Raw genomic sequence first — 26,969 nt, 5'->3', positions numbered from 1 at the left:
CAACAAAAGCACCTTGTCCACAGGCGACAGCGCAGCACAGCACATCTTCCTGAGGGGGGAGATCCAAGTCCACGGAACACAAGCCTCGGTCTAGAGAGAAGTTCAACACAGTGCCGAGCCCAGCAGGCTCTTTTTGTAGTGAAATGGAAGATGATTCCTGAATCTATGTGGAAGGCAAGACAACCAACATAGCTAACGGGACTCTGAAAAACAACACACACGGAGGGTTCCCTCACCCCGGCATCAGGGTTACACAGTTTACTCAGTGCTGGGAGAGACAGAAAACAGCAGCTCGTCACTCCCTCCCCTTCTGGATGAGAGGACTGCTAAATCATTTTTGACAAATGTAGAAATTTGATGGAAGGAAAAAATTAGGATGGTCTTTTTTTTTTTTTTTTTTTTTTTTTTGTTAAATATTTACCATGACCTAAAACAAAACAAAAATCCTCTCAATAGCTAAAATCCAATCAGAACATGAACAAAAGCTAGGCATTACGGTGGAGTCAGGAGGGTTAGAAGTTCAAGTCCAGACTGGGCTAAGCAGTGAAACCATCATCTCACAAGGAAGAAAACTGGAGCTCCCAAGGAGCTCAGACACACTCCAACAGCCCCACACGGAGGAGCAGAGGCCAGCCTCTGGGAGCACAGGCGGAGGCGAGGAGCAGAGGCTGGCCTCTGGGAGCACAGGCGGAGGCGAGGAGCAGAGGCTGGCCTCTGGGAGCACAGGCGGAGGCGAGGAGCAGAGGCCAGCCTCTGGGAGCAAGGCGGAAGCGAGGAGCAGAGGCCGGCCTCTGGGAGCACAGGCGGAAGCACACAGGACACCGTCCCTGTGCCCCACACTGTACACCATCAGACAGCAGAAACAAAACCATCACACCCCGAACGCTGAGGAAGACGTGGAGAGAAAAGTCCTTCAGACACCGGGGCAGGGATGGGGACTGGTGCGAACCACCTGGATAGCAATTACGTTTCTCAAAACCAAACCCTGAGCTTGCAAGCCACCACAGCCCAGCAGCAGCCCTGTGGGGCAGTACAGATGCAAGCCCAAAGCCACAGCTACCACGTGTCCTTCAGGAAGCACACACATGCACACATGAAAAGGAGTGGCCCTCCCTTTGCACACGCACTGTCCATAGCCTGAACAGCCACATGCACAGGGTGAGCTTGGACCACTTGTGCTGCTTGCTCTGCACTGATATGGGGGCTCATATATCCCAGGTTGGCCTCAAACTCACCATGTAGCTAAGGTGACCTTGTTATACACCATCCATGGACAGACAAACTTCCAGAAACTGAAAACCAGAGGTTGTGAGGGGCTTGGGAGGGAGAAGAAGGCACATCTCATTGTTTATGTACAGTGGAAACCGGTTTGAAGAGCTCGGAGAAGCTCACCCTAGTATTATTTTGTATTATTTAATATATTATGAACAAACAATGATCTCAAAACAAAAATTAAGGGAAGGACTTGTAATATCATCTGTAAACTCTATAAAATGCGCCTAAGCACCTGAATCAGCTGACCCTGCAGCCATCTACAACATTGCTGGAAGTAATGACCCGGCACAGGTGTGCCCCCTATGAAGACGGTGCTGCAGGGAACACACAAGCCTGGCAGGGGCCACTCCTCTGTATCAGTTAATCAAAAATGGGGAGGGGGGCTTACGGCAATGTCTCCAATTAACACAACCAAAAGCAGATTTAAAGAAGACACGTGACTACGGTAAGAAAAGACATTAGTTCCTTACACTTTGCCGCAACCGGGTGCCACCCCAAAGCACCAGCATTCTGGAAAGTACACTCCACAGTGGCGAGGGCTGCCACTCATCCTGCCCACCCATCTGAATGTTGGTAACCTCAGCCATGAGTACACAGAACCCCCTGCCTGGGTTGTGTCTAGGACTCGATTCAGTCCTGGCTCTCCTGGATCATTTGCTCTTTGTGAAACTGGAGGTTATAGCCATCTGAGAGCATGATTGGGGGCACTACACTAGGCAGCTACAGGGCCGGAAGAGAAGCCGGGAGTGACCACCACATCACAGAGCTTCAGGGACACACGGAGCTGCAGACGGAAGGAACTGGAGGAAATCCCAGCCTGGCGGCGCAGCAGTGTGCACGCGTGCGCGCGCACACACACACACACACACACACACACACACACACGCCAGGCCTTGGGCCCCGCGAACTGTTTAGAGTCTGCAGTGAGGAATAGCACGTCCCAAAGGACAGGGAACTGCAAGGGTGTCCCACGGGTCAGGGGATGGAGGGAGGCAGGCCGCGCAGCAGCACAGTGGCACACAGGTCCTTATCTGCCGGCAAAGTCCTCCTCAGGGACAAGGCAGCCCTGCCCTCCCCCTCCCAGGGGACAGGAGGAGGAGGTGCCAAGGGCAATGAGTGCCATTTTCAGATACGAGTGAGTCATGTGAGGACAGCCTGGCAGGAAGGCAGCCTGCACGCGGCATGATGGTGCCTTCACATGGGCCTCTCTCTCCACTCAATGGCACTCTGAGCTCCATGACAGCCAGACTCTCATGTGGTACATGGTAAGTGTCTCTCCCTGCACTTTACCACCAACAGCCTCTGGGAAGTTGATCCACCTGCTCAGATACCACACACACACACACACACACACACACACACACACACGCCACAAGCCACAAGCCTCAGGAGGCCCCAGCTGAGCAGGCTAGTGATTCAGGGTAGGAGGGATGCGCTCTGCCCCCAGCGATGCTGAAAGCATTGCCTCAGAAACAGGGTTAGGGCCGGGCGGTGGTGGCGCACACCTTTCATCCCAGCACTCGGGAAGCAGAGGCAGGCGGATCTCTGTGAGTTCGAGGCCAGCCTAGTCTACAGAACATGAGTTCCAGAACAACCAGGGCTACACAGCAGCCAGTCATGAAAAACCAAAATAATAATAATAATAATAATAATAATAATAATAATAAAAATAAATGGAAGGAGCTTGCCTTGCACATTCTATCGCTGTCATACCAAGAAATTAAGAACACAGGGCTCCAAACTACAGCTCTTCTTAAAGAGTGGACTGGGAATCTACCAAGAAACAACAGAGAGACGAGGCTCCTTGTCAATACTTAAAGTAGCTGCTTTCAAGCACACCTTACATTTTATCTTGCTTGTTTTTGTTTTTTGAGTAGGTGGCAGCTGACACAGGGTCCTTCTTTTTATTTTGAGAAAGTCTACATGGCCAAACCCACAGAGACCCGCCTGCCTGTGCCCCGAGTGCTGGGATCAAAGGACTGTGCCCAGCCTTACCACTGCCTTCTTGACGCGGAGGGGACCCACACGATGGAGCCCGGAACTGAAGCACGCTGCAGGCCTTCCGCTCTAGGACGTCAGCTACCTGTTCAGTCTCACATGGCAGGGCCTGTCCCTTGAACCCTGAGGTGACCAAGTGCATGGCACCCTGGCGCTTAGGTTCAGGAGCGGCTGCGGGGGCAGAGCCTCTCTCTTCAGAGCCACCTCCCCCCCATGCCCCTTCCGCCCTGACAGTCAGCAGTACCAACCACAGGGCAGGGGCCAAATCCTGCTTTCCCTTTTGTTCCCATGAAAATCACCTCAGTGCCTGAAGCGAGGCCGTGTTAGTATTTTACAGTATGGAATAAGAGTTTCCTACTCAAACCAGCGACTCCAGCCTTTGTTTCTCATTCAGTATTGCCAATGAGTCCTGAACCCCGTGAGCACGGGAAACTGACTTCCCAGAGGGCTATGGGAAAGGAGACAAGGCTGCCGGGAATTCGGTCTCCAGAGTTCACGGACACCAACACCTCGTGAGCAGCAGCAGTTGCAACCTGTGAGGCCCCTGGCCAGCGGGTACGGAGCCCCCGAAGGCAGGAGCAGGGAACCCAGCCCCTTCTTCCGACCTCTGCATGTGATGCACAGATAAAGGTGCACGCAAAACACTATGTGCATAAAATAAATGTAGAAAAATGAAACGGAATGCCAGTGCCTTAAAAGACACCACAAACGCTGGAGTCTGTGGAGGCACAGGGGGTGAACAGGAGGGGAAGTCAGGCTTAGGCCTTGTCTAGAATAACCCTGGCAGCAATGCACATCGCCTGGGCACGCTACGGCAGCAAGGCCATGTCAGCCACAGGGTCACAACCCTACTTAAAAGGCCTCACTAGGGTGCAATCTCAGTAACTCGGGAGAACGGCCTCTCAGAAAACCCACCCTTCAGTAGTTAAGGTGTCACGATATAGACACCATTTGTTAAAGTGTGTAAAATTGGCGGGTGTTTACTGTTCCTCTCGATCAACCTTTTTAAAAGTGGAAATTTCCAAAATAAAAAGTTGAGAGTCAACAGCAAAAAAGTTAGAGAAAGTATTCAAAGAAAAAGAGTAGCTTCACGAGGGAAACTTTTTTATTACACCAAGCCAGAGAGTGCACACACTATAAATGAGAGGTCAGGAGCCTGCCTGCTATGGAATTCCAGTGCTCAGGAGGCTGAGGCAGGAGGGTCATAAGTTCAAGGTCAGCCTGGGCCGCTTAGTAGTGAGACCCTAACTCAAAATAAAAAGCAAAAGCAGGGCTGAGGCTACAGCTTAGAGAAAAGCACCTCATAGGGTACAGGAGACCCTGGGTTCCAGTCCCCAGCATCTCAAATTAAAACCAAATAACCCAGAAACCAGGGCTCAGCAGCTGTGCACGACAGTAAGGTATGATGCTAGCTAGGGCTCTGGCCCTGATTGCCTTTTCTCTCTTTCTTCAGGGACGGAGGGAGGGAGGGAGGAGGGACAGAGAGAAGAGAGGACACTACTCCAGGACACACTGTCTTTCATGTGGCTGGATAAATGTAGCAATCCACAGCTTACACACAAAAACACACCTGTGCTTGTGAGAGCCTCAGCAGCAGGACAGAATCTCTCTCAACATCTCCTCCCCCCCCCCCTCCAGCTCACAGGCTGGACACAGAGGATGAGCAGGAAGCCTCCTACTTTCAAAGCTCCATTCTATCCTCAGGCCGCACAAAAGCCAGGGGGCAGCAGCAAGCCCACAAAGCTACCTAGTGTCCCAGCGTCTCTGGCATGCACATCCAGCTTCCTGGGCACACCCAGGATTGGGCAGCATCAAAGTCATGGAAGGCTGGACAGACACGATGCTAAGGGAGAAAGGCTCTGAGGCCCTTTAAGGGAAGACGGGCTTTGGGAAGAGAAGGCCACTGTGATCATTTGCACACTCCATGTTTAAAGCATCAATTGTCTGAATAATAAAAACACCAGGGCCTTATCAACTTGCCTGCCCCAGAAGGGAGCTGCCTCCTGGGTAGCTCTTCCTCCTACCCCCACACCCACTCTTCGCTTTCACAGGGCTCCCGGCTTGTAGCTTCGGAGGTGGCAACAGAGCTTTCAGCTCTTAACCAACTTCTGGATTCGATGTTGACATATTAAAAGCTAGCACTGTGCTAAAGAAAGCCGTATTTAGTGAAGGCGGATCGACTTTGAATTAATGAGCTAAGTTCTGCACAGTGCCAGGAAAAGTTATTTCAAACAAATTCTGTTTAAAGAACAACCCCACCCACCCCAAAATGAACTGTGTTCATACCCAATTTGGCTAACAAACCCAGCTAGCTGTTTTCTGCACAACTGAGATGTGCTGAGACACTAGGTATGACAAAAAGACTGGCTATCAGACACAGGGTTACCCTGAAAGAAAATCGACACCATAACAACCCATCCCATGGACTTCCCACACATTCCAGAGAGGCAGGCTGACCTAAGTCCCAGCCCGGCCTGGCCAAGTAACAGTCGAGGACAGGCTGCTGGTCAGCTCCAGGGGCGTCTTGTAGATTTCTGCACCCAACACGGCTTCCTGCAAGGGAGCACAACGCTTCAGGTTCTCTGGCCTCTTGCTGCAACTCAGAAGCGTGGGTACTGACCTACAAGAGCAAGGCCCTGGGTTGAAGGCCTGTGGACACCAAGTCTAGATAGACACCGGGGACACTGACAGCTCCCCAGGCAAAGAAACCCACTTAGGTCACAGTTCCCTCTCCTGTGGGCTTGTGTGTTCCTGATTGTCACCAGAAAAACCTACCCCTTGCCAGGCTTGGTGGCACATACCTTTAATGCCAGTACATGGGAGACAGAGGCAGGGGAAGCTCTGAGGCCAGTCTGTCTGTCTACAGAGTGTTCTGGGCCAGCCAGGACTACTGTCTGAACCTCTCTCTGCTCAGTACCAACAAACCAAGGTTCCCAGTCACAGGGCTGCAGAGTGCTCACGTGGCTTTATCTTTGAGACAGTGTCTCACCATGCAGCCTAGGCTTGTCTCAAACTCTTGATCATCTTGCAGTAGATGGTTGAGCCCATGCTCAACACCGTGTTCATACTTAATAATACATTCAAAGAAACGACAATTCTAAAAACTTGAGCCCTTTGAAAATTATAACCTAATTACTTAACATAACAGCATACCTCACTACGTAGCCCAATCCAAGCAGCCATTTCCAAGCTCAACGCCATACCCCAGGCCTCTCAAAGCTATAAAATGTACATGGGAGTTGGCTAGGTGACTACAATGTCCCCTCTCGACACCATCAGTTCTAGTCTAGAACTAAGACAAGCATAAAAACTTGATAGGTAGCAAGTCATTATCCCAAACCATTTCTCTAAAATTAAACCTATTTGAAATTTAAATATGAACTTCATCTTAGAGAAACACCAAAGTCTATGGCACTGACAAACACACCTTGGCAGTGATCTAGTTCAGAAAAGTCCTATGCTCAACCCACAGGGCTGTACCGGGTAAATCAAGGACACCAAGGGCTTCCCAGTGCACCCACCCCACCAAGCCAGCTCTCAGCCAAAAGCTTCCACTAAAATGTGAATGTGACCGGGGGTGGGGACAGGGGTAGAGATAGGCAGATCTCTGTGAGTTCAAGGCTGCTACACACAGAAACCCAGTCTGACCTCAAATTTGTGGCAATCCTCCTGCTTCAGCTTCCCAAGTGCTGGGATTGCTAACTCACTATGCCTGGGTTTTTGTTTTTGTTTTCCAGAATCTCAACTAACCAAGACTGGCCTCCTGCCCCTCCTGAGCCCAGGTCTGCTTTAGATGCTTGTGTGGAGGAGACTGACCGCTCCACACTGCCCCTGGGCTTCTAGCTGAACCTAATAAGGACCAATTAACTGACAGCTAAAGCCCTGATTTAAGCAGGGCATCTAGCTAGTCTATCTTGAGATGCTTGTCTTCCTGAGAACTTGTTAGGTGGTTCGTGCAGCTACTTGGACGCCCTTGACTAAAAACCAGTCCTTCTCTATTTGGGGAAGATTGTTCTCTTCAACATGGAGCAGTGCAGGAGCAATTTATTAAGTTATCTGAACAACACTCCAAAAAGATAAGATGCCAACGTTGCAGGGAGAAACATTTCTATTTCATTATTAAAGATAACTAGGACAGGGCAGATCCATGACAGCCAAGTCTACGTCAGGGTCCCCAGGCTGGCAGAGCACCTGGGGTCGGGGACTGTGGATCTGAGCAGACTGTCAGTCAGCAGGCCTCATCAGCAAGACTCTCAGCACACGGGACACTAGTGGAGAAAGTTAGGACGTGGACACAGACTCAACAGAAGCTCTAGGGCGGTGGTTCTCAACCGTCCTAATGCTGTGACCCTCTAAACAGTCCCTCGTACTGCGGTGACCCCAATCATAAAAGTATTTCATTGCTACTTCAAAACTTAATTTTGCTGTTACAAATCTTAGAGCAGGCTGGCACTGAACTCAGAAATTCACCTATCTCTGCATCCCGAGTGAGTGCTGGGATTAAAGACAAGCTCCTACCACCTCCACATTTTAAAGTGAGGAAGTCAGGGAGTTTTCTATCCTCCCAAGGACAGGGAGACACCATTTCAAACCACAAGATAAGACCTGGTATCAGTACAAAAATACACACAGGCACACACATACACAAATACACACACAGATACACACACAGACACACACACAGACACACACACACAGACCACATACACACACACAGACACACACGCACATACATGTGCGCACACACGCACATACACGCACGCACACACACAGACACACACACAGACACACATACACGCACGCGCACACACACAGACACACACGCACATACACGCACACGCACTGAGCAGGGAGCACAGTCCTTCATGCTATGACTGCACAGTAACTTCCCCGGGGAAGGACGCAGTGGGAAATACAGACGGGCCCTGCCAGCACCAGCTGAGTTCCGCAGAGGGAGGTGTTCAGAGTCTGCAGACAGCTCAAAACTCAGGCTTTGCGGAACACTCCAGAAGGACTGCATGTTGGACACACTTCCCACACGCCAGGCAAGCACTTCACCGTGGCACTGCATGCCAACTCTTTTATTGTTCGTTTTGAAACCAGGTCTCCCTAAGTTTCCTAGCATGGCCTGGAATTTGAAAACCCCCTGTCTCAGCCTCCAGAGTAGCCGAGATTCCAGGCTAAGAACCCTGGGCCTGGCCAAACAAAGGATTTCATTTAGCGGTTCTCTGAATATACACCAGACAAAAACCCATGTTCACCAAATTCACGTGGCAATGATCTCCCTGTGACCCTACATGTAAGATGTAAAATTCATGAGGCCTTGTCGGAAGCAGCCACTTTAATGTGTGGTTCACCAACATAAAGAAGAAACCAACATAAACACCAGCACCTTGGTCTCTCTCCCTCAGTCAGAAGGAAGAGGCCAACAGAAGACAGAGAGAGAGTTATCTTGTTTCACTAAGCACTCAGACCAAAACATTCCCTTTCTAACATGAACACAGGCAAGGACTGGGCGCAGTGATGAGCTAGTACCCTCCACTGTGGCCGAAGCGTGAAATACAGCCCTGAAGCAGACAGAGGAAAGTGAACTTCCGTGCTCTGAGTGATGGCGTGCCCTCTGTCATGTGCCCCTAACAGAGGCCTCCCTGAAGCAGGCCTGTTGCTGATGGCACTAACATCCCCTACACAGTGAATACACACAGTCTAGACTCATGTTGGGAACGGGGCTCTGGTGGCTTAAATAAGTGACAACATTAGCCTGAGCTCCCAGAACCCCAGAAAGCCCTCGGCTGCTCTCACAACAAAAGCCTCTGGGCAATCTTGCACAGTGTGGCACAGCAGCAGGCAGTATGAGGACTCACACTGACTCCCCCAATTTCCCTCCCATCCCCTCCCTCCCTACCATCATGGGTACCATTCAGTGGCCCTCCTCCAAGGCGATCATTTGAAGACTAACTGGAAGGCAAATCAGAGCCTGAAACTCCCGCATGCCCCTTGACTGACAGATGCTGAACCACCTAAGAGACAGAGAACCAGGGGGCCATGAAACACAGGGAAGGTCACCGAGGAAGGAGGGGACTGACTGGTTAGCTGGGCACAGTGAGACCAGAAGAATCTGAGCGGGAAAGAGGCCAAGGGAAGACAATTCCTAGGCCAAGGCAGATGGTCTCATCAGGCAGCCTGTGGGACGGTTCGGTTGCCCGCTGCTCACTTGAGAACCGGCACAAAGGAATGAGCTCTGTCGACTCCAGAGTCCCGGATCCAGAAGTACCAGAAGGTGGTACACTGGGCTGTCTTGGGATCATTTCCCAGCCCCAGGGCACACGACCCTCCTTTGCCTTACTGCTACACAATTAATTTTCTCTAATTTTCTTTCAAGTTCTAAACTTTGGAGTCATGTGTGGTGGCTCATGCCTGTAATCCCACACTCTGGAAGCTGAGGCAGGAAAAACCTCAAGACTAAAGCCAGCCTGGGCTGAATACTATGACAGGACAACTCCTCAGCCCAGCAACCTCAGAGGACCACAGCAACCAAGTACTGCACCAAAGGGCAGAAGGGTCACCTACACATGCGTGACGCTCCTAAACCAACAAACCACCCATCTAGACACAGGCAGGTTAACAAAAGGACATGGCCCCTGCCAACCACTGGCTGGATCTCAACAAAACCCAGTTTAGGAATCTGGACAATGTGGATTCCTGGTAAAGCAACACCTCTGCGCCCACCCAAGGCATGATCGTGGCCAGTGGGCATCTTATCATGAACGCAGACCGGCTTCAAACGCTCCATCTTCCAGCCCCATGTCCTGGGGGCTGAGATTACAGACAGGTGCATGCCACCCTTACTCCCAGCTAACAACCCCTTTTAAAGGATAGAATATCCCTTCCATCACAAGTGCTAAGCAGCTGTTTTAATATAACGCTATTTCAGTGGGCACAGGGTAGAGGAAGCCCAGTGTACAGGCACCTGCTCTCCCAGCCACTCAAGGAGACTGTGGTGGGGGACAATTTCAGCCCGAGTCAGAGCCGAGCTGGCCACATGGCTTGACCCTGCACCAAAAACAATCATGCAAGGAAACTGGAGGACGGGGGCAGCTTGCACAAGGGCAGACTCCTCAGTAACAGCACACACCCAGCTGGACACAGGCCCCCGCAGGCCCAGCTGCTCCCGGAACAAGAGGTTGCGGCCGCCCCTCCCTCCATGCCTGCAGCTCCGGCCCACCAAGTAGCTTGTACTATACTTGGCTCTATCTAACACATGTTAATCCCACTCTCTGTGTTAGCGAACAACGATTAAAACAGCATTATCTGCTGTTCACAGGAAAATAAACAAAGCAAACCACCGCTGCCTGACAGTGCCTGGCCGCAGATGTGTGGAAAAGCAGACCTCTGTATGTTGAAGCACATTTTTCAACTATCAAAATAAAAACCCAAAGTTAGCAGATCCCCATTAGAGAATGAAAAGACAGGACGCTAGGATTGGAGGCAGTTCGGTTTGGAGACTACTCTCCTAGCTTCCTAGCCTGTAGGAAGCCCCGAACCCCATCACCAGAGCCTCAGATAACAAGTGTGTGGCACATGCCCATAATTTTAGTACTTGAGAGGTGAAGGCAGAAGGCTCAATGGGAGCTGGAGAGCTAAAGGTTATTTGCCCATGTATGGGGAGATGGAGGCCAGGGTGGGTGAGAGATCCTGTGCCAAAAAAAAAAAAGAGAGAGAGAGAGAGAACAACCAAGTATGAATGCACTTCCAACGGCTCTGCACAGTCCTCCAGGTCAAGCTCCATCCACTTGGCAGAGCTGTTTGACTTTTCACAGTGCAAAAGATAATCCATGGCCTTCAGAAAAGCGTTTGGTGTTCCGGGGAATTGCAGCTGTCAGCTTTAAAAACGCCATGTGTTTGCCCACATAAAAGAATGCAATGAGCTATGGAAATAGTATCTGGTGTCATGAACCAGAATCAGAGCTCTGTGGAGTCAGCAGGCCAGTGCAGGAGCCCGCAGAGGTGAGGCAAAGCTCCTCAGAGCACTGGGGGGGGGGGGGGGGGCATTGCAGAGCCTGAGGGGCTGCCGCTTACGGTTCAGAAGATAGGAAGACAGGACAGCAAACCTTGAGGGGATAGGGCCACCTGTGGGAAGCTACTGCTCTGTCACTGTGGTTCCTAGTTCTCATTATGCAGGACTGCCTGTCACCCCTCGTCCACAGTAGGCTGGGTTCTAGCTGTGAAGGGGAAAGCCAGTGCCACACGGACAAGGCTCTGGGTCTGAGTTCCAACACTACAGAAAGACGATGATATGAAAATCGCACCCATCCTGGAGTGACTGGACTAAGGTCCAAGTCTACTGAAGTAGAGGATGGGTGGAGCTGGCCTTGCTTGCACACGCCGTAACTCCAGTGCTCAAGAAACCAAGGCAGGAGAATCATGAGTTTGAGGTCAGAATGGACCACAGAGCAAGACCCTGTCCTCAAACAAGTTCAAAACAAAACAATACACTTGGAAAGGAATGCAGTTTTTATTTTTTGGTTAGTGTTACAGTAAAAATGTTTTTTTTTTTAAATTACAGTATGGGCTGGAGAGGTGGCTCAATGGTTAAGAGCACTTGCTGTCTTGTAGAGGACCCGGGTTTGGTTCCCAGAACCGACACGGTGGCTCACATCAGCCTATAACTCCATTTCAAGGGCTCTAACACTCCTGAACTCTGCAGGCACCAGGCACACAGTGACACACACACACATATGCAGATGAACACTAATATACATAAAGTAACAATAAATATTACAAAATCAAAAGGTGCAGTGCAGGAGCAAGTAAGGCAACTCAAAAGGTAATGGGCTGGAACATGGGGTCCCCGAGACCCTCAAGGTATAAGGAGGGATAAACTACCAGCTGTCTTCACTCCCACACACATCACAGACACACGGAATACATTCTTAAAAACGCTTAAAATGCTCTTTATATCTCATAGCCAAAAGTTAGAAACAGCCAAAATGTTCATCAGTGAATGAACGGATGTGTACACACAATGGATTATATTATCATGCAGTCTTGAAAATGAATGAAATTAAGCCGGGCATGGTGGCACACACCTTTAATCCCAGCACAAGGGAGGCAGAGGCAGGCGGATCTCGGAGTTTGAGGACAGCCTGGTCTACAGAGTGAATTCCAGGATGGCTAGAGCTACAGAAAAACCCTGTCTCAAAAACAAAACAAAAAAAAAAAACAAACAACAACAAAAACCCAAATAAATAAGCAAGCAAACAAACAAATAAATAGAAACTGGTATTCTAAATAACGCTGTGGCGGCATCTGGCCCGTTTTCCTGTGAATATACATGTACCTGCAACTCTCAGCTCTGGCCCTGGTTTTAATATGTGCACAGACCAGAAACAGAAGAGAAGAGCAAAACATTTCACTATCAGGAAAATGGACACCACAGAGAAACAGCTGCTGAGCAAACAGACTCACTCAGTGACTCCTCACACCTGGATCTTCTTATAAAACATCAGATTACCACTCACTCAGAGTCAACAATGTTACTTAAAGCAAACCTTGTGCTCAGCAGGAAACTGACAGGAGCCCTGTAAATGTCTGTGTGGCGTGGTTCTCAGGCAGCAACAGTAACTAATGATCAAAGCAGCCTGAATGCAAACCCTGACCTGCATGGTCTCCCTGGACACGATCCAAGTGTGTATCACACATCTGACCAAAAGATGCTCCACTGTGACCTCTGTCACAACTTTCAGGGCCAAGGGCCTGGGTTTGTAGCTCCGTGTACTTCAGTCCCCCACAAACAGATACCATCAGCGGTTCCCAGGAGTAGAAGTCAGGCAGACACGGGTATTCTTCCCAAGACTGACCCATTCTTAAGACAAAACTGTAATACATATTCAGGGTAAAGCGCAAAATGGACCTTAGTAACTATCCAAACCCCAAACAGGGCAGCATACATCTTTGAAAGGTGGACAGACAGACAGCTCTTTTTCCTTCCTTTCCTGCCCTCCTCCAAGCGAGCTCTCACCAGGTTGCCCAGTCTGGTCTCAAATTCTAGGCTCAAGTGATCCTCCCACAGCTTCCTCAGTAGCTGGAACTTAGAGGGACTGCACACAATTTCCCTTAAATGAAAAGACTGTCGCCCCAGTGTCCAGGCGAGCGCTTTCCACGGGTGACAGTGATACCTGTCATGTCACATTTCCCACATGCTGCTGCAATTTACTCTAACCAGTCTCTCTCTACAGCAGTAGTTCCCACGAAGGGCTGGGATGAAAGAAGTGTGAAAAAGGGCAGAGCCCAAGTGAGCAGCACAAGGAGCCACCTGGTGGTACCCCACCTCCCACGACTGCCTTCCACTAACGGCGTCCTGCAAATACGCCACACACACCATGCCGACAAGGCCATGGCGCTCAGCACAGCCTGCGACCCAAGTCAGTGGGTTAGAAAGAAACCACAAAGGGGGCGGCCCAGTTTATCCGAAGAGACTGGGCACCCGGGGTGCACATCCGCGGCATCTGCACCCACGAGGGAGTGAACACGGACAGTGGCTTTAATCCACGGTTTAACCTCCACAGGCCTTTGGAGAATGGATGGACAGAGTGTTTAAATGACTGTGTTCAGGCTGGACCTCTCCGCCTCCCGACTTAAAAGGACAATCAAATCAGCGGCAACACACAGGACAAATGACCCAGGTCCCCTAGGAAATCAGAGGCGGGAATGCAGACCAAGAGGAAAGGAGCTCAGAATTGGGGCTGAGAGACAGTCACCCAAAGACAAACCATTCTACTGGAAGCAACAGGCACTTAAGCAAGATAGTGGTTCTCAACCTTCCTCGGGCTGTGAGACCCTTTAATATGGTTCCTTGTATTGTGATGACCCCAAGTCATTAAATTATTTCATTGCTGCTTCATAACTATAATTTTGCTATGATGAATCATAATGTAAATACCTGCTATACGGAACAGTAACCTCAGAGAGGTCGAGACCATGGGCTGAGAGCCACTGAAGTAAGCCATAAGCCATTTTCTTCTGCGGTAACTGAAAAGAAGGTGAGGCAAGCAATACCAGGGAAGGGTGGCTACTCACCGCAGTGACCACATGGCTCTGCTTAAAGCTGGAGAGACACCTACCAATAAAGCAACAATCTGATTTGGAGTACCAAAGGGGACAATAGAAGACCACTGCATGATGATGCCGTTGGGAGCTGGGTGACGGATGCATGGCAGTCTACAATTCTCTTTATGTGTGTATGCCTGAAATTTTCCGTAATGCATGTTTAGAGATTTTCTTGTTGTTGAGTTAAATCTGAGCCTGCCTCATATCTTTACAAAATGCTACAGCACGCACAGTGCCCCCACACATACAGTAAACATGACTTGGAGGGCAAAGGGGCGGGGGAAAGGCAGGGAAAGGCCTGGCCCCCCTCCCACATGCCCACTTTGTATAGCAAGTCAGTCAGCTGAGTTACCTCAGCTTAAGTGAAGCAGGGCATGGTGCTCAACCTCACCAGAGAGCACAGCACACCACCGGAGCAACCCACCAGAGAGCACAGCACACCACCGGAGCAACCCACCAGAGAGCACAGCACACCACCGGAGCAACCCACCAGAGAGCACAGCACACCACCGGAGCAACCCACCAGAGAGCACAGCACACCACCGGAGCAACCCACCAGAGAGCACAGCACACCACCGGAGCAACCCACCAGAGAGCACAGCACACCACCGGAGCAACCCACCAGAGAGCACAGCACACCACCGGAGCAACCCACCAGAGAGCACAGCACACCACCGGAGCAACCCACCAGAGAGCACAGCACACCACCGGAGCAACCCACCAGAGAGCACAGCACACCACCGGAGCAACCCACCAGAGAGCACAGCACACCACCGGAGCAACCCACAGGACCCTCAGTCACCAGAGGGAATGGAACACTGTCCTCCAGTTGCAGGCTCCATGGATGCCTTAATGCAGCCTCCTCCTCCACTGGAGCAACGTGCTCATTTGTGAGAGTAGAAATTAACTCTAGCTAAGCATGGGGGTGCAGCCCTGTAATCTATCTCAGCTACTCAGAAGAGAGCAAGAGTCTAAATCCCGACTAAACCACATATCCACAGGAAAAAGGAGAAAGGAACTCTACACACCAGGCTGTCTGAAGGTCAAACAACAGATAATTGCAATATCAGGTCTAATTACCACAAAACTGGAAACTAGAATCAGAAACAGAAAAAGACCCAAGGATAAAACCTAAGGTGAAGGGAAGAAAATGTAGTTCAAGAAGATAAAAGGGACTGGAGCGATGGCCCAGCAGTTAGGAGCACTGGCTGTTCTCGCAGAGGACCAGATTCAATTCCCAGCACCCACACCGCAGCTCACAACTCCATGGAACTCCAGATCTACAGTGGATCTGATGCCCTCTTCTGACATAAGTGCGTACCAAGCACACACATGGTGCACCTACATCCGTGCAGGCAAAACACTCGAAACAACTATAAAAACAATAAAATGTTGGGTGACAACATTGCACACTCAGCACTAAACTTTTTTGCGGATCCAGCAGCGTGCAGCCCACCCTACCCACCTCCCCCGGACGCTCTCCATCCAGTTTAAGATTCTGCCCAGCAATCCAGAGTCCACAGGGACTAATAGGAAACAATGGGCTCCCTCTTTTCTCTTGTTTGCGTATGGCTAAAATAATAAAGCTTAAATATAAATGCCCATTTGATCTACAAGATTCACAGTACAACCATCTGTGTGTACAAAGGTTCTCATTTCTGTCTGGTACCTGGAGGTGGACAAAAGGGTATCAGAAAAAGACCAAGGAGGAAGAGGCTGTCCACAGACTGGTTGGGGCCAAGGAATTTGCACCCAGACTTGTGCGAATCCCCTTTCCCTCCTTTGTGCTGTTTTAGAGAGAGGCTGAGAGACACAAAACGGGAGATGGAGGAAGCCCAAGGGAGAAACAGGGTGACAGCAGTGCATCTGGCCGGTGGTCTACTCAGTTAGCAACCACAGTGGCAAGCACCTTCCTGTCCTTCCGCTACGCAGCGAGCACTTCCTGCTGCTCCACGCGCACCAAACACTCCGCACACTGCACAGGACACGAGTGCCGCTCTGCATCTTCCCGGAGGGGCTTTCTCTGGGGGAATCCCCGGACACTGCTTCCTTCTCACAGAGAAAGACAACATGAGCCCCATGACAACAGGGTCCCAGCTGCAGGTCAGACCAGGGTTCCCACCAAACCCAGACAGGGCCTCGCCCTCGGGATTCAGGTAGACAGGCATAAATCTGCTCTCAGGCCTCCCATAACTGCACACTTTCAGACCAAGGGAAACAACAGGCTGAGTGCTCTGAGGAGCACTCAGCACCTCTGAAAAGCAAATGCAATCATAAGCCAAGTACCCAGCGCTGGCTGACATAATACTAAGAACAAGTCGGAAGTGTTGCGCGTGAGACTCAGCAGTGAGGCACGTGCCCGGGATGCGTGAGGTCCTGGGATCATCCCCCAGCAGTGAAGGGGGGGGGGGAGACCGGGGGAAGGGAACATGAGGCATGCCTTGAGAGGCAACAGGGAAGCAGGGCAGGACATGCTGAACAAGATCTGAAGAGACAGATGGGAAAGGCAGGCATGTGAGGCAAAGGAATATAAAAAGATACAGAGGGGCAGAGGCACCAGGCTCACAGACCAGGCCAGAACACAGAGATCTTAAAGGGCCGGATGCAGGCAGCAGCAAATCACCTCAGAACCCACACGGCGGGTCCACAGGGCGCCCTGGGGGCTCAGAGCCTGAGGGGGAATGAATGCATGAGTGGGCCACCACTAAAGGAACAAGGGCACAGGCTGGGCATGTGCTGGGGTTGAGAGACAGGGGGGCAAACTGTATGACCCAAAGGCACATGGCATGGGGGAGGCGGCTCTGTGGCAAGCTGTCTCCGTATGGACAGGAGGGAACGGGGAGGCCAGGGCGGGAGCAGGACTGGACAGCTGTGAGTGCTGGGTGGGCAGAAGCCATCAGCAACCTTCCATCACCCGTCTCAACTGTCCAAGGGACAGCTGTCCTTGAAAGAAAAAACAGCAGAGCTCTCAGCCACGGCCTCTCTGAATTCCCCTCTCACATCCAGCCAGGTCTTTAACACGGGGGAAGTTCCTACAACTCTCTGGGTTTTGTCTTATTTCTGAGTCAGGGTCTCACTCTGTGACCCAGCCCAGGCTGAATGTGAGATTCACCACACACTGCCACACCTGCCTGAGTTTTAAAACTTGCCTTTTGTCCTAGAATTTTCAAAACGAAAGACAGTCCCCGCAGCTCATCAACCTCTGCCTGGTCCTGACCCCTGATCTGTAGAGCACGCAGGTCCCCCTAGGAGACCATAAACCCTTTGTGCAGGCAAGGAAGCCAAGCAAGAAGGGCAAAGCCACCCCCAGAAATGTGTCTGGCTGAAACCTGAAGATGTGGACATCATCGTGGACCAGAACCTTCACGCACTATGTCAGAGTGCACATGATCAGGAGGAGCGTGGGTGATGGATGGAGAGGACCCGAACCCAAGTGTCTCATCTCCCCCATTGAGTCCCCTCACTTTCTCCATCTCCGCAGCCGTTTCTATGCTGACCCCTCACTCAACCCCTCACAGTCTCAAATGCCCCTCAAAACCATCACTTCCGTTCAGTTTGCTTACAAACCATTTTTAATTCAGATGAGCTAATGAAACCTTAACAAGATTGTTTACATGTTACTGACGCTCAAGCCAATAGTGAACTTTCATTAATTAAATAGAAATGCAGTTAAAATACATGCCTCTTGTCTGTACCAGGCAGTGTTCACCTGACAATTTTTGGCAATCCTAACCACGAACTCTGGCTTCACAGCAACAAAGGTGTAACTGGTTAGTTCCTTTCCTCCTAGCCTTCTATGAGACTACAATGCACCGGTTCAGCGCCCCCTCCCCCTCCTCTGATGAACTACAGTCGGATTCTCATGGCAACTGGGTTACACAATATACTACTGTTTGCCTTAATAAAAAATAAAATAATTAAGTAGCTTGACATGGTGGCACACACCTTTAATCCCAGCACTCAGAAGGCTAAGGCATGCGGATCTTTGAGTTCAAGGCCAGCCTGGTCTGCAGAGTGAGTTATAGGACAGCCTGGCTTAGGAATAAAGAATAATGGGATGGGACCACAGATGGCAGGTCCCTGGGGATCTCGGTCCCGGGGTGGGTGATGGATAGCGGGCAGATGCAGAAATAGAGACCTGTAGATGTGACTCATACAGAAAACTTTATTGAGGGCGAGGTAAGAAAATAAAGTACGGAAACACAGAGACAGAGAGAGGACAGAAGAGGGAGACAGGAAAAACCCCGTCTTTCCCAGGGGAGCAGCGGGAATGAGCAGGAGAGAGGGCGAAAGTGGCGGGGTCTTTCTTTTAAAGGGTCCTTTGCACTGGCATCCAGAATACATAGCCACCGAAGCCCAGGCTGACCAGGGTACTGCCTGAGTACATTCTACCAAGCGACAGGGGCAGGCCAGCATAATGCCTGAACCCTTACAGTCAGGGCTATTACACAGAGAAACCCAGTCTTAAAAAAATAATAAATAGATAGATAGATAGATAGATAAATAAATAAATAGGTAAACAAAACAAAGTAAAATGCCGAGGCTTGTATACCTCGAAATCACAGCCAGGAAAGGGCAAGTGATCCTGCACAAAACTGGAGGAGCAATGGCGATCCTATTCTGGGAGGAGGAAGGAAGTATATTTTATTTTCAGACCCAACCCCCCAAAAAAAGAAAAAAAAAAATCAGCAATCCAGGAGGAAGTAAGCCACTGCCAAAAACAAATGCCGATTACAAGCGACTTGTTTTTAAAACTGAGGGTGGTAACGAATTTGAATTTACGAAAAAGTCATACATAAAATTTGCAAAGCAAACTTCCTAATTTTGAAAACTGTAAAGGAAATCAGGAAGTCTGAACACTAAGCAATCCATGCACCTTTTTATGAAATCCAGGGTTAGAAGAGGCCAAGCTCTGCCTCCAACCACAGACTCACAGCAAGACTTTTGAAAATAAAATTATTTGTTTACACTCATTAGGAGAAGGGTGTGCATGCCAGAGTGAAGAGTGGAGGTCAGAAGACAACGCTTATCCGTTGTCTCTTCCCAATACGTGGGTCAGTATCAACCCCAGATCACTGAGCTTAGCAGCAAGCGCCTTCAGGCTAAGCCAGCTCACCAGTCCACATCAGGCTTTTTAAAACACCAAGTTTGGCAAACAAAACCTGCTGGCCCCATGCTGATGCCTCACCACACGGGGACTGCCCAACACCTCCTCCCAGACTTCAACACTGCAGGTGACTCCCCACTGAACACCCCAACCTCAGGCCAAGAGGAGGACAGGCCCAGCCTCCCTCTAGAACGTGCTAGAATGTGGCATAGGAAATGGGACAAGAACTGGCCACTGGAAACCTGAAGTTGCAACAAGAAATGCCACAGAGGGAAACAGGGTAAACAAAGTCAGTAGTGGGTGGTGGACAAAATGGCTCCAACAGAGGGAGCGAGGCATGGGGAGAAAGAAGTTCCAGGGACAGCCGACTGCTGCCAAGAGCCACCCTCCACCACCAGGCTCCAGTCTGTCCCAGCAGGAATTCCTGAACTTTCTATGTGATTCCTATCACATCACGTGCATTAGTCCTCTAACAAAACCTCTTTCAAGCTGGGGGGAGGGGGGCCGGCATCGGCTTGCACCATACAACCAAAAGCCAGGCCAGCATGCAACAGAAAAGGACCTTTCTCACAAATCATTCACACAGAATATCAGGGGAAATACAAAACTATTTTTAGGATACAAAGCCCCCACCCACCAAGGCTCACACCTGATAAGGATGTGCAAGGAGCTGTCTGTGGTAAAGGACGCAAACGTTCTGCCTGGACAGGTGTGGGCAACTATTGCTAAAACTGATTAAACCGCACAGCTGCATGAGGCCTTTCACTGTGCATAAATAATACTTCAATCAGGAAAGAAGCAAGCAATGCTCCCTTGAGAGGATCTGAGTTTTTATTTTGCTTTTCAAGACTATTGATCTAACAAATCTCAAAGTACACTGCTCAGGAGACGCTCCAAGAACAGGAACACTTGAGCCTTTCCACATACAGAGCAGAAACAGCTAACAATCAACCAGAGGGTAGGAAGGATAGCAGCAGCCAGGGGTAACGGTGCATAACTACAGTCCCAGCCCGAGAAGCCCGAGGCAAGGTCATGAGTTCCAGGACAGCCTGAGACACTCATTCTGACAGAAATGGGAACGGGCCCCAAAAGGGAGCAGAGTTCATCTCCCTGCTGGGCTCCACATGCCCTGAGCTTGGCACAGGTACATCCCTGTGTGTAATTTTCATGATAGATACACTCTCCCTAGTATGTCATATGTCATAGTATGTAACACAAAAGAAACGACATGGAATGCTCTGCAGTAATTTACCAGTGATTGAAAATAGTGCTTGGCTTCTTCTTAACCTAGTAAAATGCTTGTCAGCCCAATTCAGATAGATGACAAAATCAACACCTTAGCTACCTCATTTGTAGAATTCTGGTTTGAACACCCCTGCTTATTAACACGGAGGGAAAACTCCATCACACAGAACTGAGTCCTGAGACCCAAGGAGGTGGCTTCCCTCAGGACCAGAGTGCTCTCCCAAACAAGCATCACAGGAAGTGCTAGGTCAGGATCCCACTTCTGAGTTCTCCAAGGGAGACTGATGCAAGCTCACAATCACCCCAGAAACATTGCCACACACCACATGCAGACCTACAGTTTCAGAGGTCTGGTTTAAAAGAAAAAAAAAAAAAACATGGAAGAGTCTGGACACAAGTAACAGACACAGACAGCAGGGCAGTGCAGCACCCAAGTTTAACCCTAACAAGAAGCCAGAGTGAACTCAAAGGTGAAGTACTTACAGCCATAATTAACTCGAAGGGGTGTTTATACACCCTCACTGGGGACTGGTATTTTTGCACCATGGTTGTAATTCAATAGCAATCTTCTTGCTCCTGAAAAATAAAAGCATGTGTAAAATAAATAACCACATTATGGGGGGGGGGGGTGAATCTGAACTCACGGATTATGCCACAGGTCATAATCCTAGGCACACGCACGCGCGCGCGCGCGCGCGCGCACACACACACACACACAAAACAAAAACACCGAAAGATGACATGCCAAAATATTCTGACCGGAGGTAAGTAATATGGCACTAAGAAAATGCAAAGAAGGACCACAGGGAAGGATGGAAACACACCCTGCATCGGCATCCCTGAGTCAGGAGATCTAGTCCTCCACAGCAGTGAAATCCTAGCATTCAATTATTCTAACTATTTTCTCTTGAACATCTTCTACAAGGAACCAAACAAACATAGTGACACGTTAAGGGGAAGTTTCTCAATTATTCTCAGATTATGGAACACTCCTTCCTCAAGGGCTAGCTTCACAGGGAACTTTGTTGCTTCCTGTTTCCTAACCGCATGCTCCAAATGTCTACAAAAGGCAGGGAAGACTCCCAGCTTCAGCTAAAGGGGCTCCAAATCCCTCCAGCCTCCGGAAGCTGTGATTCTGCAAAGTAATCAATTACATGCTCAAGCCTGAGGTCAAGAAACCCTCCTTTGCATACATAATCACCCCAGTACTGTCAAGGGTGGCTTTCTCTGCAAACACCCTCGTGTTTTACAGTCATCTGGAACGGTATGCTCACCTACTTAAAAGAGAAAAACAAGAAGAAGAAAAAAAAAAAAGAAGAAAAACCCAGTGAGCCCGCTAGTCCTGCTTAGGCTCAATCGGTAAGGATGTTATTTTAACTGAATACGGTAAAAAGACACTCAAAAGTTCAAAACCGAATATCGAGTACCTAAACATCTCAAATTCCAGCTGTGGGGGGAAAAAAAACCTATGCTGATATATTTCAGAGAACTGCAATCTATATAGCTGCACTTGTACAATGCTTACACGTTTTAAACAGGTCTGGAACTTTCTCTGCTATCGGCCTACCACTCGGGAGGAGCAGGTTATGCTGGAAAACCACCCTCCAACAGTTGGAAAACTACAAAGGCTAGAAACTCTGGGTGACCTCAAGCATGCCGTTCGCCTTTCCTGGTTCCGTCTCTGTGAGATGGTCTTACACCCACCCCCAGCTTTCAAACCGTGAGGCCGTGAGCCAAACTCCTCAGTTCTCCAAACTCAAGCCTTCATTAATCCTGATTCAGGCGCGGACGCGTCCTGGAGCGCGGAGACCGCGTTCCATTCACTCTCGTAAACCTTACAATGCTGGCGCTCGATGGGGGAATCTAATAATCGTTTACGTTTTCTTTTTTTCTTAATTGAGAAAATTAGTTTTCCGGTATCTCCCAAATAAAAGGAGGATGAGTACCAGGTTCTGACGGACAGGGGAGAGGGTGCAAGCACTCACGGCGTGATGCCTGTCTTAGGAAACTCTTACCCAAAGTGACTACACTGAAGGACCAGCTTGCTCTCCAGCTCCCTCAACTCGGGCCAGTTCTCGGTTTTGGAGGGGGGGGACCTGGTCCAGATCCAGTCCCTGCGCGGGCATCCGGAGTGACCACCGCCAAATGGCACCGGAGGCCGGGGCTGCCTCTACTGCACGATAATTGGCGTTTGGAAATCAGCCCAGGGTCGGCCCCGGGGGAGCGCCTCCCTGCAGGCCGGGGCTGGACGGAGGGGGCGGGCCGGCTCCGGGCGGCGGCGGCGGCGGCGGATCGGGGACCCGGCCGGCTCCGTCCCGGAGCGAGCGAGCGAGCGAGCGCCGCGGTGGCCACGGCAGAGGACCCTGCCGGGGGCGGGGACCCGGGCGCGCTCCTAGCCCTTCACGACGACGCGCGCTTACCTCTTATCAGAAGGACCGGGTCGGGGACGCGGGGCGGCGGGATGCGTTCATGCCGGCGGCTCCGCGGGGAGAGAGCCGTGCCACAGGCTCGGCTGCCGCCGCTCGACCGCCGGTTCCGGGGATGGGGGCCGGGGCGGGAGCGCCGAGGGGCGCGGCGAGGGCTCGAGTGGTTGTTACGGGTGACGGGGAGGGAGGGGCGAGCCCCGGAAGGGGTGCGCGTGCGCACACCAGCCCGAGGGGCGGGGGAGGGGGCGGGAGGCGGTTGCTAGGGAGGGGGAGGGGCGCCCGCCCGGCTGGGGCCGAACTGCGCCGGCGCGAGTGCCCGATCTGCGCGTGCGTAGGAGGAGGAGCTCAGGAAGGAGTCCGCCCTGACTGCCAAGCGAGCCCAGAGGCTCCTCCCCTTTTGCGTCACGGGGAGGGGAGGGGCGAGGGCGGTGGGCGGGGACTCGCGATTATCGGCCGCCGACCGCATGGAGAATTCGAACGCGAACCCCGGCTGGGCTCGCTCCGCGGAGCTGGCGCTGGGGCCGCCGAGGGTCGTCCGCTAAGCCGGCCTCCAGCTTGGATAGTGCGCGCCTGCGCCGTCTGGAGCTTCCCCATGAGGGTCCTTTTCTCCTGACGGCTCAGAAGCATCCTGCACCCCTAAGGTGCTCTGGCCGCCTTCTGGGTTAGGAATGGGGATGGAGCAAACCGGGCGGGGAGTCTCGGGCTGTGGGGTGGCCCAGTGGGGTCCTGGGTGCGCCTTCTTCCCAGCTCCTCCAACTTCAAAACCTAAGAGCCACACACAGGGACATTTAGGGGTCCTGGAGAGGGACACGCGACCATAAGCGACACCTGGAGCATCCACCCACACTGCGAAGCTAGTTTTAGAAGCAACATACAATTTCTCCATCAATGTCACTGTTGTTCCGTTCACATTAGTCACCCTGGGCGGTTGGTTGTCTTTGCATAGAAGAGTTCAGGAATTTCCTTCAGGGCCTGTTTACCCACCACACAAGCCTATCATTCATTGCTCGATCACGCTATTTTCCAACTCAAACCACCATTTTCCAGCTTTGCTACCCAAGGTTACTCACACTGGATGGTGATGTGTCCTGTGTAGAGATCACATTCACCTTCGAAAGACCATTTGGAAGAGACACATTGGTAAAATGAGCCCTTTGGTAGGGGTGAATGGCAGCACCTAATGGGCTGGCTTTGTCCAGAGCTCACGGTTCTGACTAACCTACAGATGCAACCGCAAGTTTACAGGAAATAGAGAATAGAGGGTGGTATGAAGTGACACCATAGGGTACAATCTGAAAAGCACAGACTTTAGGGATAAAAAACAAACATTCTTTATCTAGTAATTTATAAAGAAAGATGAGAAGTCTAGTCGGTTAAGAAGAATTGGGAAATTCATTTAAGCCAGACAATTATGGTCTTAACTGCACTGACTGCTCTTCCAGAGGACATGGATTTGATTCCCAGTACCTATATGGCTGCTCATAACCAGCTGTAACTCCAGTCCCAAGGGAACCCATGTCCTCCTCTGGGACTGCATGCCTGTGGTCCACATGCATACATACAGACAAAAACATCCATATCCATAAAAAGAAATGAAAAAATTTTTAAAAATGAAAAGAGAAGGATGCCTCCAGGGGTACACACTGAAATATTTTGATCTGAAATAACATAATATCTAGGAGTAGCTGTAAAATAATCCAGAGGAAGAGAGGGAGGGATAAGAACAGGAGTAAAATAAGATTGGTCCTCAATGGGAGTGGTGGTGCATGCTTTCAGTCCCATCATAGGCAAAAGCAGGTGGGTCTCTGGGAACTGGAGCAAGTTCCAGGCCAGCCAAAACTACATAGTGAGACTCTGTCTCAGAAAAAACAAAACAAAACAAAAACCAAATCTGCTGAGCCATCTCACCAGAGTCTACTAAAGTAACATTTCAAATAAAAACTTTTTTTAGGTGTGAAACATGGCACATTTGAGAGAGGGCGTGGTTTGGTTTTGTTTCTTTTGTGGCACTGATGCTCAACCCGAGTTTCACACAGGCCAAGCAGAGAGTTTGCCATGTAGTTCACACACCCGGCCCATTTGACTATTTTGAAATTCATGTTATTGATCAGGTGCCAAGAACCTACAAGATCCTGATGAATGGCTGTGGGGCTTGTGTTTTTCTGCATATGAGCCCAGACTTCTCACTCCCTGTCCTCTGTGAGAAGGACTCCCTCTGGCTAGGAGGGGAGTGTGCCGTGACCCCGTTTGGCCGCCCATGACCCCAAACAGCAAAAGTGTTGTGATCAGAGAGAGACAGTAATATCTCAGAGGCCTGTGTGAATGAGGCCCAGAACAGACAGGTAACTGATTCTGTGATCAGCCAACTGTCAACACTTCAGATGACCGCCTGAGTAACGCGAAGATGAACCAGAGCAAAGGCAATTATACCTCCCTAACACCCGTAGCCCATCACATGGTTCAGGTGCCTGGTTGGGAGATTTCCAGGTTTGAGAATCTCTGCTCACTCAAGGCATAGCTCATGGCTGGAGTCATATAGAACTAAGCTGAGTTGGTGATGCAATGGTTAAGCCATGGACAGAATGAGGCCCCTTTTGAGTCTCGCTGAGAGCGAAAAGGATCGTTTGGTGAGTGAACTGCTTGCCCAGGAGAACAGTGTGATGTCCGGGAGGTGGGGGTGAGGGAGAACACCATTTTTTATTTGCCACAGTGGGGATCTTGTGCTAGAGTGAATGCCACATAAATCTTGTGAAGCCAACACCGATTCTCATCGTGTTAAGTAACAAGAATTCCCATGATGGAAATGGTAGGTCATGTTGACACAGGAAGTCTTAGGTTTCTGTCCTGAGGATTAAGCCATGTGGATGCAAGTGTCTCATTGGAAACCTGTTAGGGACATCTATCTGTCCCAAGTCATGTTGCTTGCTATCACTACAAGGAATCTTCCACCTCCAAGTAGCCAGCAGGGCCAAGTGAAGACCAAAGGTCCTGTCTTGAAATATAATTCCTTGGAGGAAGGGGGATGGGGAGGCTTCCCTTACAGCCGTTTGCCAGAAGTCATTCACATGAGGGCACTTAACCAAAGGAAGGCTGGATGTGTAATGTAACCTACATTCCAAGTTGCTATAAATCAGCATAAAAATTAATAGTTCTCTAAGCTGGAAAGAGCAGAGGATGGGTGCTGAGGGCAACCCACAGTCTCTCGTTAACGACGGCAGCAGACTAGTCTGGTCGAGTTTGAATGTGTGCCTGAAAAATTCACTCGAAAAGGAAGAGAGGACTGTAACACGAACATAAAAACCCAGAGACAGATATCAGGGTTCCAGCTGATGATCAGAGAAGCAAAGCAGCTGGCTTCACCTCTGTCTCAGGCTGAAAGGGGTGATCCTGTCTCTACGAATCCTCAGAGTACAATGCAGACTGCACTGCTCTCCACCAAGCCTCAGGCTGCAATCCTATGCCTTCCCTGTCTGGAAACTAAATCTCACATGAGACCCTTTGCTTCTTCTTTTCATGCCTCTCCAATCCTGGGATTAAAGGTGTGAGCTCTGACTCACCATCCTGCAGCCCAGGATGGTTTTGGACTTTCAGAGATCCGCCTGACTCTGCCTCCCTAGTGCTGGGATTAAAGGAGTATGATTCCAAATGCTGAAATCACCTTTGTGTGAGCTGTTTCTCTTTTAGATTGGATCAGTTTCATATAGCTCAGTGTGGCCTTGAATTCACAGAGATCTGTCTGCCTCTGTTTCCCCAGTCCTGGGATTAAATGTGTGCACCACCACTGCCTAACTCTATGGCTCTAGATAGCT

The 26,969-nt window shown here is 50.4% G+C and overlaps 1 protein-coding gene across 1 annotated transcript in view; it reads right to left on the bottom strand.

Annotated features, from left to right (window-relative positions):
* Positions 1-23,341, bottom strand: part of Sec14l1 (SEC14 like lipid binding 1) — a 42,137-nt gene extending 18,796 nt beyond the window's left edge. Inside the window, exons 1-2 of the mRNA XM_051181358.1 lie at positions 23,155-23,341; positions 21,218-21,310 (exon numbers count right to left, since the gene is read on the bottom strand). Of these exons, the coding sequence (XP_051037315.1) occupies positions 21,218-21,280 (63 nt within the window). The 5' untranslated portion in view covers positions 21,281-21,310; positions 23,155-23,341. The remainder of the gene's footprint in view (positions 1-21,217; positions 21,311-23,154) is intronic.
* Between the last annotated feature and the right edge of the window lie 3,628 nt (positions 23,342-26,969).

Source organism: Phodopus roborovskii, unplaced genomic scaffold, assembly GCF_943737965.1.
Source record: "Phodopus roborovskii unplaced genomic scaffold, PHOROB, whole genome shotgun sequence".
NCBI classification, from domain to species: Eukaryota; Metazoa; Chordata; class Mammalia; order Rodentia; family Cricetidae; genus Phodopus; species Phodopus roborovskii.
The sequence above is the reverse complement of the archived record's forward strand: the minus strand, read 5'-3'. Positions and strand labels throughout refer to the sequence as shown.